The following is a 12,712-nucleotide window of genomic DNA, read 5'->3' on the forward strand; positions in this document are numbered from 1 at the left end:
TGGCGGTTATATTAAATTGGTGTAGTATACGTTGAAAATAATCTTCATTTTGAGAGAGTAGTATTGCGTCGTCTGCATATCGATTATTTTAAGTTGTTCTTCTCCCATTAGGTATCCTTTTTTAGTTGTTCATCATCATCATCATCTTGGTGCTACAGCCCTTAGAGGGCCTCGACCTTCTCAAGCGTTCTACGCCATTCTATTCTGTTTCCAGTTGCCGACTCCGATCTTGGGTTACCCCGTCCATCCACCTCAGCTTTGGTCTACTCCGTCTTCTCATTCCCACGGGTTGCGCTGTTAGAATCTTTTTTTATCATGTTTGGCTACATGTCCTGCCCACTGCAGGCGGTTTCGCTTAATTATAGTGGTAATATCTTTACCACCAAACGTGTGCTTGTAGATATTCTGCAGTTCAAAGTTATATCTACGCCTCCATATTCCGTTCTCACAGATCGCTCCGAATATATTGCGTAGCACCTTTTTTTCAAAAATGGATAGAGCGGATTCATCTGTTTTCGTTAGCCTCCATGCCTCTGATCCATATGTGAGAACGGGGACTATCAGTGTTCTATACAGCCTTATACGAGTTTTTTGAGACAGACGTTTGTTAGCTAAGTAATTTGATAGACCATGATAACACCTGTTTGCAATTATTATTCGCCTTTTTATTTCCTCAGATGTGTTATGATTGGGGTTAACCGATGTCCCTAGATATATGAACTCTTTGACTGCTTCGAAGTTTTGGTCATTGATGATTAAATTTGTGTCAACATTTCCAGCTCTTGTGTTTATGTTAGTCGCCATGAATTTGGTTTTATTTTGATTTATCTGTAACCCCATTCGTTCTGCTGTTGCTACTAGCTCGGTTAGGATTTCCGCAGTTCTCGCCCTAGCTCTTGTTATAATGTCCACGTCGTCTGCATATGCTAGAATTTGGACTGATCTATTAAATATTGTTCCCCTGCTATCTAAATTAGCGTCTCGTCAACTTTTTCTAAGGCGACATTAAAAAGCTCATTCATAGCGTTGTAAAGACTTGGTCTTAAGACACTGTCATATGCCTCTTTAAAATCGACAAAAATATGATACATATCTATGTTAAACTCTTGCGCTTTTTCGAGGATCTGTCGTAGTGTAAAGATCTGGTTAATGGTTGAACGTCCACGCCTGAATCCTGCCTGATATTCTCCTAGAAACATTTCAGTATAAGGCTTTAAATCTTGTATGCTGTATTTAGGAGAGTTATTCCGCGGTAATTATTGCATTCCAGTTGGTTTCCCTTTTTGTGTAACGGGCAAATTAAGCCTAAGCTCCATTCTTCATGCATTTGCTCCTCAGACCAAATTCTACAAACAATTTCTCGCATCACCTTGGTGAGCTGCTTTTTAGTTGTTACTTTTTTTATTATTTCATCCATAATCAGGTTGAACAATAGAGGACTCAGGGAATCTCCCTGTCTTATCCCATTGCAAGCTTCAATAGGGTCGGTTAGTTCTTCTTGTACTTGTACTTTTATTGTGTTGTTTTGGTAGATTTTTTAGATCGTTTTGATTATTCCTAGAGGTATCTCTCTTGCGTGCAATAAGTGGATAACGTCTTTTAATTTGACCCGGTCAAATGCCTTTGTAAGGTCCACGAATCATAGATATGCCGGTTTGTTATATTCTAATAATTTCTCCTGCACTTGCCTCATTATAAATATAGCGTCGGTGCATGATCTCCACGATCTTGCACCTTATTCTTTTACTAGTGTTTTATTGGTTATTACTTTGGTTGTTAATTTTAATTTCCTCCATAATTTTCCGAGTCCGATTTATCTCTATTTTTGAAGAGAGGTATTAGGATGCTTGATCTCCATTCTTGAGGAATTCTGTTTTGTTCTATTATTTTTTGGATAAGTTTTAATAGTTGTTTGGTCAGATCTGGTCCTCCTTACTTTAAGAGTTCGTTCGGTATTCTTTCCTCTCTTCGTGATTTTCTATTTTTTAATTTCCTTAATGCTTCCTTTACCTCTTCCTCCTCAATATTTATTTCTTCGTTTATTGAAGAGACAAAACTTAGAGAATTATATAAACAATATGAAAAAATGAGCCTTAACCTGAAAGCAACAAACCAGAAAATTGACAACTGTTGCGTGAATGCTCATGTATTGTATAGCGTCTGAAACAATTTAAACGGAAGAAACTCGAAACAAATAGATATTTTTACACAACACACTGTACAGGAAAAGGTGCCACTTGTAGAAACTGAAGTAGTTAAATTGGTCTAATTAAATAATTTTGATGATTAATTGTTAAGACAATTTGTAAAAATTGTCTTTATACCATTATTGTAAAATATATTTACTTATTTAGAAAATATAATGTAAGTTAGCTTTGCGGGACAGCATGACTTCCTGCGGGACACGGGACAACGCGGGACGAGACAGATGGAAAAGTGCGGGACACGGGAAGGGACAAGAGCCTGTCCCGCGTGAAACCCTAAGCAGAACACATTTTAAGTCGGTGCGACAACATGGCAAATGTGCGGTTCTTTGCATTAGGCGAAGAAAAGCCACCGGCAAAGAGTTACATAAAGGGTTCAGTCTCGAAACTATCAGACCTTTTAAAAAGGGTCAGACTAGAGGACGAAATCTAGGATTAGAAAACCACAATATATCTGACAAGGTCGCAGAGGAATAGGTCAAAAGCCACCTCATTAAATCTATCTATCTATCTAATCCCACAGTGCGTTTAACATGATACAAACAAATGTCGAATAACAGGTTAAGATCTCTATAAAGTTAACGCTAACTTAAAACAACTTAGCGATCTATCGAAAACGTTTGTAGTTGTAGACAAGTCATTCGCGCAGTGACTCGTAATTTCACTTAACAATTTTTATATAGCTACAGATTTAGCCCTCACAAGAAATTATCCAGGTAATACTTTACTGTCCGTACTATGTGCTTTATTAACGTTATAACGACAAGGAAACAGCCAGCATAAAACTGAATATTTGTTCTGCTCGCGTCCTAAGTATTGATGAGTGAGTATTTGGATAGCGTTGATTACGATTCATTCGATATTTGGACAGAGTTAATTACGACTGCTTTTGCTACTGTGGACGTTTCATTTGTAAGCCTTCATCAATTAACCAATTCTGATCATTCGTAATAAATGACTATGATGCAAGTCGATTTAATTATATTTATATCAGAACTTGGGATTAACACTCAGTTGTGCTCATAATATATGTATTAAAAAAAACTATTATGCAAGGAGTAAAAACTGAACTGAGAAATGATATTCGTCGTAGAAAAATACTTTTAAATTTACATTTACGTATGCTTAAAGACTATTAACAGTTAAGGGCAGTCAAAATCCGAAAATTAAATTTTTAATGTTTTTTGGGTTATGATTGAAAATTATTCTCTGAAATCGTCTCTTTCCAACTATATATAACACATTATAGTAGAAAATATCTATGGTTACAAAATTATTTGTTTTTTGAACGTCTGCATTCAACTTTTGACAGTTTTATATAGTGCTTCTTATATGTTTATCTGTATTAGCGATTAGCCTCTGTGTTTATAAACAAAACATTGTGAAGTTCGTTAGTTATTTGTTAATTGTTCTGTTCTAGTGAGTTTTCTGTTTGAAATACTAATTTATTTCGTGTTTGTGATATATTATAGTGTTGAAATGGGAAACAAGAAGAAAGTAGGTACTAGGTATAAGACATACAAAACAAAGAAAAACAAACTGAAGGCTGCAGCAAGCCCTAGTCCATCTAGGCCTAGTCTACAAACTCCTGAAAGTAAATCTAGACCTTGTCCTACTCAGCCTTCTTGCTCAAAACTGCACAAGTCCTAAGTCACTTGCTGCGTCCGTAAGCCTTGTAAAACACTGCACCATGTCCCTCATACTTCTGCCCACTATAACTATATCGTCAGCGAATGCGAGAATTTGCGTCGATCTATTAAAAATAGTTCCATTCGTCCTAATATTGAATTGTCTGATTGTCTTTCCAAGGCAATATTAAAGAGTAGACACGCCAGAGCTCTCCCCTGTCTTAGACCATTATTAATGTCAAAGAACTTTTTCAAGAAGAGTTTTCTCCTTCAATTCAAAAGCATGAGCTTACGTTTTGCATTATTAGTTGGTTCAACTTTACTAACTTAGGTGGGATCTCATTCATTGCATTATTGTTATTTTCACACTGTCATAGGCTGCTTTGAAGTCGACGAAGAGATGGTGTGTATCTATGTTATATTCCATTGACTTTTCTAGAATCTGCCTATGTGCTTGAATTTGATGTGTAGTTGACTTTTCAGCAGTAAATTTGCATTGATATTGACCAACAATATCCTTTGTAAAAGGTTTAAGTCTTTCAAACAATACATTGCCGAATATTTTATACGCAGATGCTAACAGAGTAATGCCTCTATAGTTCTTACACTCCAGTTGATCACCTTTTTTATGCAACGGACATATTATTCCCTTTAACCATTCTTCTGGTACCAATTTATTCTGCCATCTAAGTACTATTAGTTTATGGATTGCTGCAAAAAGTTGATCACCACCTTTTTTATTTTTACATTTCGGAACAGATTTCATCGATTCCTGGGGCTTTATTGTCTTTGAGTTTTAGGATGACATTTGGCACTTCCTCTCTTGTTGGGTCTTCACTGTATAGTAGATGTTCTAGATTTTGTTGATTGTCTATGTTGTAACCTCCTTAAATATCGTTTATATTTAGATGTTCACTGAAATTTTGTACCCATCAGTTACGAACTGAATTTTTATCATGTAGAATTTCACCGTTAGTGTCTTTATTTTTAATCGTGGTTTAAATTCGAGACGGCTACTATGTAAGGATTTGTAGTATTTCCTCGTTTCATTTTTATCGAATAAACTTTGTATCTCATTGAGAGTGTTCTGTTGTGTTCTGTTCGTATTCCCTTTTCTTACATCGATGGATGGATGGATGGACACGTTTTTCCTCTCTTCTAAGACGTCGATACTCTTCTTCACGCCCTAGAAGACTTAGCACTATACTATGACGAAAACCATCTCAAACCCAATCCTACAATAACCCATTTGTGTGCTTTCCACCTTAGAAACAAGCATGCCCGAAGGACACTGGAGGTGAAATGGCGTGGTCAGATGCCGGAACACAATGTGACGCCAAAATACCTCGGCGTACGTCTGGATAGAACTCAAGAAAAAAGTAAGCGCCAGAATATCATCCGCAAACTAACAAACACAAAATGGGGAGCACAACCACATACTTCTGCCTTAACATTATGTTTTTTGCCGCCGAGTTTGGAGCACCAGTGTGGGAAAACTCTGCTCACGCTAAAAACGTCGATGTTGCGTAAAATGAAACGGTTCGTATAATATCTCGTTGCCTGAGACCGACACCTATCGAAGAGATCTATCCTATAGTTGGAATCGCTCTACCTGCTGTCAGAAGACAGGTCACGTCCGAGATAGAACGAAAGAAGCAGGAGACGGATCGAAGACACCCCTTGTATGACCACGAAGTTCAGCCAAGTAGATTAAGATCTCGGAAAAGCTTTCTGAAAAAAATCACGATCCCTTCCCGAAGAGCCAAACACGCGCTGAATACACCTATGGCAAGCGTCTGCTACAACACATTTTGCTCCTTCAGAGGAAATGGCCGCTGGACACAATTTGCCGTATCCCACATGGAAAGCGCTAAACAGGATAGGAACTGGCGTTTCACGTTGTGCTAGTAACCTGAAGAAATGGGGATACCAGGAGAACGATACCTGCGACTGTGGCGCTGTTCACAATAGTCACCATCTACTATCATGCACAGAGATGAAGACCTATTCTTAGCGAATGACAGGGCCATCTATGTGGCCAACCATTGGAAACACAAAATTTAAAGCTGTTGGTGTTCCGGACACGGAAAGTAAGTACCTTTGCTCATATGAACTTGCTTGGAGAGGCAATGAGGCCGTAAACTGTGAGATTCACTTTTTCCAGAAGGATTTTGATGTTATGGGAAAATTTACGGGCAGAATTGTATACAACAGCATTTTTTCCAAAACAAATCAAGGCGGTTCGAAAAGTTTGGCAAGCAGCGAATGGCTGGTAAGAAATTCATCAAACGAAAATTTATGCCCAGTTAGATCATTTTTGAAATTAATGGAAAAAAGGGGACCAAAGATTTTATCAGACAGACTCTTTCTTACCGTTCACCCCAACTGGAAGGATGGATCTTGTTTCAAAAACTGTCCACTTGGAATCAACATCGTATCTGAGTGGACAAAAATGTTAGCTGAAAAAATTGGAATAGACACAAAAAACATAAAATAACAAAATATTCTCATCGATCTTCAGGTGCGTCAGCCTTGTTCAAGCAAGGTGTTTTTGCCTTGGAAGTTGGACCTTCAAGTTCCCAAGTGCTACAGGTCAATAATACACAAAATCATGTTTTGGTAGAAAAGAATGGGCAAACTACTATAGCTTATAATAATTGTACATTTAATATTGTTAACAAATAGGAAGTTACAAAAACAATCAATACGGCAAAGCCACGAAAAGCCTTAGGTCCAGATGAAATATACGTAGAGATGATAAAGCTTATCAATGAAGAAAATCTTCTGACGTTAACACTATTATTTAACAAAATATATACCACTGGAATCTTCCCAGAAGACTGGCTTAGATCGACATTTATGCCTATACCCAAGAAAAATAAAGCAAATAGATGCTCACAGTTCAGATTAATTAGCCTGATGAGCCATTTTCTGAAAATTTTACTCAAAATTGTACATCAACGAATATACAGAGAATGCGAAAGAAACCTGAGCGACAATCAATTTGGATTTCGTATGGGGCTTGGTACAAGGGAGGCATTATTTGGCCTCCAGATATTACTACAAAAATGCCGAGATCAGCGAAAAAACGTGTGTCTCTGTTTTATCGACTACGAAAAAGCGTTTGATCGAGTAAAACACACAGAACTCATAGAAACCCTAACACAACATGGTATAGACCATAACACTGTAGTTATTAAAAAAACTATATTAGGATCAAATGGCGTCGATCAAAATAGACAATCGTCTGACAGTAGAATTGCCAATAAAAAGAGGAGTTCGTCAGGGCTGTGTACTTTCTCCACTATTATTCAATATATATTCCGAAAAGATCTTTCAAAATGCCCTTGAAAATATTGAAGAAGGAATAAAAATCAACGGAGAATACGTAAACAACTTAAGATACGCAGACGACACCGTCATTATTGCGGACAGTGCTGAGGGTTTACAACGACTTTTGACTCTCATAACCAGAGAGGGAGATAGCTTGGGACTAAATATAAATACAAATAAAACAAAAGTAATGGCTGTTACACGTGCACCAAATGTCGACATTAATATTTGTATCTATAACAAACATATAGAACCAGTACAAAGATTCCAGTATCTTGGTTGCTGGATAACAAACGATCTTGACCACGAGGTTGAAATACGTGCTCGTATAGAATATGCTAGGTCCGCATTTCAACGAATGAAAAAATTCCTAATAAACTCTACGTTATCGTTGGATATCCGATACCAATTTGTAAAAACGTTTATTTATTCCATATTGCTATACGGAGTGGAAACATGGACTCTCGGAATTACAAGTATGAGGCGTATTCGCTCCGTGCGTGACTGACGCGACACCTACCTCCTTCATCTGACTGTTTTGGACCTACCAATTTTCTGGTTAAACATATGACATATGTTTGACATTGTTAAATACAGGCGAAATTGACAATTATTAATAATTTACTTTTTAATATTTTTTCAGTTTATGTACAAAATAAATATATCTTTTTAACCCCAAACGGAAAAGAAAGGGAAAAATCTAGTACAGGCAAATCAAGTTTTTCACGTGAAAGAGCATATAATTAAACACAGTAATAGTAAAAGGTATGATATAAAAGCTAAAGTCATCAGGCACTCTGCAGTTAGCTTGAAGCCTTATAAAATATCATTTAAGGTCAATTATTTAAATATTTCCTATTTCAATTGCATAAAAATGAGATTATGTGATATTTACTTTTTCATATTAATAGCACAGATCCATCTTTTTCTTTTCTCCAATTTATATGCAATCTTTGGGAACCTATAAAAACTACACTTACTATTTTTGCTATTATTAGCACAATTAAATACGCAACATGTATTTGCACACATTTTTGATAAAATTTATGCGTAAAAAGATTCCATGATTCCAATTTTGTCATATTTCGCCGCTACGCACGCTGGCATCGTTTCAAGGTACCCCTACCATGGTCACGCACGGAGCGAATAGAAGCCTTTGAGATGTGGGTTTTTTGAAGGATGCTGGGACAGAGCACGTGACCAACAACGAGGTGCTAAGAAGAATGGGTACTGAGAGAGAACTTCTAAATATTGTAAAAAACAGAAAAACGAGTTATCTAGGACATATTTACAGAGGAGAAAAATACAACTTCCTACGACTTATAATGGAAGGGAAAGTGGAAGGAAGAAGAGGTCCAGGAAGAAGAAAATGCTTCTGGTTGAAGAATGTAAGAGACTGAACAGGCATGGACACACATTCGATACTAGGAACAGCTCAAGATAGAGAGCAATTTGCTTTAGTTATAACCAACCTTCAGTAATGGAGAAGGCACCTTAAGAAGAAGAAGAACAAATAAATAAAGATTATGTTTCGTTGATATGTTGCATTAATTGTCTCGTGAAATAGTCTTGTCGAATATCATTCGAGAGAAAATTATTTATCGGCAAAATTTTCTTCTGGTTTTATTCAAGTTTGTTGCCTTTTGGCAATTTTCGCTTATGAAATTTTGACAAAATCAATCGACTGGCGTCTCGTGATTTAACTGTCAAAATTTAATTCGCGAAGATTGCCAGGCAACAAACTTTCATACCATTCCAAAATATTGCCGGCAAAACTTTCTCTCTTACGATATTATATACGAAAAAAATGACTTGTTATTTGAGGAAGGTGGAAAACTTATATGTATAACATGGGAGTAAAGTGCCTTTTCCTCCCTTGAACGATTACTGGTAACCTTCATTCTCGGGAGGTAACACTTTGCTCCCTTGTAATAAAAATAGCTAATATGCATTAACTTTGTCTTTAATTAATTTGATCAAATACAAACAAAACAAAAATAGCAAAAAAAATCTGACCATTTAATAGAGCGTAACCATAACCATGCTCCTTTAAATTTGCAATTTATGTTTGTATCTGACAAAGGTAAGATTATACATTATTTATATTAATTCCTTATAATTTCAAAGATACGTTTGGTCAGATATAGCTTCATTAGAAGGAATTAATTAAAATATGACACCAGTTACATACTAAAACGAGCATGCATTATTTACTACCCATCTGTATTATTAATCCATTTCCTTTTTTTATAATTTAATTTTAATATTTATGTTATGGTACATGCTTCAAATAAATAGATATCATACGATTAATACGAAATGTTATTACATTTACATAGTTATATTCAGACCATTTACCACGGCACACTATTGTGTTGTTGTTCATTATATTATATTGAGAAGGTACAGCTTGTGCAATTGAAATTTAGTTATGATTGACACTTCGTAAAGGACATTGATGACAATCGTTAGAAATGTGCACAAACTTAGTGGTCTTGTTAATGTTATCTTCTGTTATATATTGTTCATTGATGGAATATGTTGTTTTGAAAGGAATGAATCTTAAGCAAAATCCAAGATTGTGTTTTTCGTTGTAAAACAAAAGCTTTCAGAAATTATTTCATGATTAAAAAGTGGTTCGTATATTTTTGTACAATTTTTGTTATTATTATGAACTCTGAGTGTCGTTACTATATAAAAAGAGGTGTTTTAAATAAATAAAAAAAACAATGTACAACTGATACACATTTAATTCCTCCCTAAACCGCGATGTCTCTTTATTACAGGGGAGGAGGTAACTGAAAAAACCCGCATTCAGCCAAAAAACATGGCTGAACTCAAACATTCGTTATATTTGTCACAGCTGAGAGCTATGCTGAAGAGGAATTTACTGCTGAAAAAGAGAGAAAAACGAAAAACAACAGCGGTGAGTATTAAAGTAGAACTTTTCTTAAATAATAACTTTAATGATAATTATTGGTGGAACCAGCTTTCCACGATGCTACTAATTGTTAATGTTGTTCGGTTTTTGTCTCCGTCGTTACTAAATTCTATATAAATACAGTAATACCCGAACTTACGCGATAGGTGGGACCGAGAGATAACCGCGTAAATCGAATTCGCGTATAATTTCGTATATGTATTATTATGATCTGCCTTTTCTTTCTTTTTATTCAACTCTTTATTTATTTAATTACTTTAATTAATTATCTAAGTGTCGCAAATCATATAAAAAAAACAATGTCAGGGTGCCATTTTATAAAAATAATAAATCAGCTTAAGTTATACTTATATGTTCTCGTGGCTTCAAGTATCTCTTAATTGTTCCTTCTCGGGATAAAATAAGGAAAGGACATAAATAGAAATAACATAAATATACAAATACAAATATCTTTTATTATCAAAAGAAATAATATGAAAATTTTTAAATATTACAATTTTTGTTCATATGTTTTTGTATAAACAATTCTGAATATTATAAAAATAAACCTTTTAAATTTATTACGCAATATTTATAATTATCCTTTGAAGTAAAAAAAACTTTAATAAACTTGATGGTATCTTAAATAGCGATAATTTTTGTTCTTCTGATAGTATAGAGTCTTTTATTTGAAACATACAAAAAAAAATTATGTCATAAAAATTTTTGACTGACCTTTTAACTCACACACGACGATGTCTTCTTTCGACCAGAACAGCTCCCCCTTGTTGATTATGTTAGGCTACCAATCAAAGCCTTCTCCGTTCTAAGTGTCCACCTGTATGCATTCCAGCAAACTCTTTCTCCAAAAACACGAGCAGGCCTCTTTTACCAGTACTCGTTCAACAAGCTCCAAAATTCCCTCCCCTCTTTTATATACTAACAATCTTTCACTTGGACTTTATAGAATCCAGGAGGTATTCGACTTCTCAGCTTAGATATATCTCTCGTTCCACCTATCAGCCAATCACTTCTAATTATTTAACTACTGGCACTTGCTTCTAAATTGACTACACAAAACTTCCACTGCTTCTCTCCTATGACCATCACATAATAATATTTTTTACTCCAAACTTTCAAAACATTCACTCTCTTTTTCCATTCCAAACTCGCTAACCAATCAGAAAATTTCTATATCCCGCCTCTTAATTGATATCAGAAAAACCCAAGCATCGTTTGTAAACAAATTTCTTTAAAAATGATAACGGTTTTTTGTGACTTACTTTCTAAATATAATAACTAGCTACCTGGCGACTTTTGGCCTTTCCCAAACAAAACACTCATGACCATGAAAATATTTTTTACAAGATCAGACCTTAGTCTAGAGCACAGATTTCGAATGATCAGATGTTACGTTTTCTGTTTTTTGCTGTATGGCTGTGACAGTTGGACAATGGACTCTGAAACGGAAGAAATAATAGATGCCTTTGAAATGTTTATATACAGACGGATGCTGAGAATTCCATGGACACAAAAAGTTACCAATGGTGAGGAACTTCGGCGCATGAGTAAACAAAAAGGATTACTCAGCATAATCAAAGAGAGAAAAATTCAATACTTGAGTCATGTGTTGAGAGGTGAAAGATGTGAATTACTCCAAATCATATTGGAAAGTAAAGTTCAGGGCAAAAGATAAGTAAGAAGACTCCAGAACTCGTGGCTGGAAGACCTGCGAAGACCTGGTTTTACCGCTCATCCACAGAAATCTTTCGTGCAGCCGTTTCCAGGGCTACAGTTGCCAGGGCTACAGTTGCCATTTGGATCGCCAACCTTCAAAAGGAGACAAAGAAGAATATATGTATATAAATTATTTTTAATTGCTACCGGAAACAAAATTATCAATTTACACAAAAATTTTTATTAAAATCTTCATATACTTCTTCTTCTTCTTAAAGTTCCATCTCCTATCGGAGGTTGGATATCATAACGGCTATGGTCACTTTGTTGGCTGCTGCCCTGAAAAGTTGTAGTGAACTACAGTTAATCCATTCTCTAAGGTTCTTCAGCCAGGAGATGTGTCTTCTTCCTATGCTTCTTCTTCCTTGGATCCTTCCTTGCATAATAATTCTCAGCAGCTCATATTTTTCTCCTCTGGTTATGTGACCCAAATATTCTAGTTTTCTTCTTTTTATGCTGTTCATAATTTCTAACTCCTTATTTAGACGTCGTAGTACCTCAGCATTGGTAATCCTTTGAACCCACTGAATTTTTAATATTCTTCTGTAACACCACATTCCGAACGCTTCTATTTTTCTTATGTGTTGTTTCTTCAATGTCCAAGCTTCCATTCCGTATAGTAAGATAGAAAATATGTAACATCTTAGAGCCCTCAATCTGAGATGCAACTGAAGGTCTCTGTTGGTAAGCATTGTCTTCATTTTCACAAATGCTTGCCTTGCCGTTTCAATTCGGACTTTGATTTCTCTGCTTTGGTCATTTTTGTCATCACCCCAGGTTCCCAGATATTTATATGTCTCTACTTTTTCTATTTGGGTTTGCTCTATCATTAATATTTCATTTCCATGTTGCGTTTTTGAGACAATCATAAATTTAGTTTTTCTCTTATT

The 12,712-nt window shown here is 35.5% G+C and overlaps 1 protein-coding gene across 3 annotated transcripts in view; it reads left to right on the forward strand.

Moving 5' to 3' along the window:
* LOC140437409 (cholesterol transporter ABCA5-like) overlaps positions 1-12,712 on the forward strand; it is a 150,315-nt gene that overhangs the window by 53,261 nt on the left and 84,342 nt on the right. For 2 of the 3 annotated variants that reach the window (XM_072526920.1, XM_072526923.1), the window contains exon 2: positions 9,952-10,091. In XM_072526920.1, the coding sequence (XP_072383021.1) occupies positions 9,952-10,091 (140 nt within the window). Of the gene's footprint in view, positions 1-9,581; positions 9,802-9,951; positions 10,092-12,712 lie in introns of those variants that run through there. The other variant, XM_072526924.1, reaches the window with a different exon arrangement.

This window comes from Diabrotica undecimpunctata, chromosome 3 (assembly GCF_040954645.1).
Source record: "Diabrotica undecimpunctata isolate CICGRU chromosome 3, icDiaUnde3, whole genome shotgun sequence".
Lineage (NCBI taxonomy): Eukaryota > Metazoa > Arthropoda > Insecta > Coleoptera > Chrysomelidae > Diabrotica > Diabrotica undecimpunctata.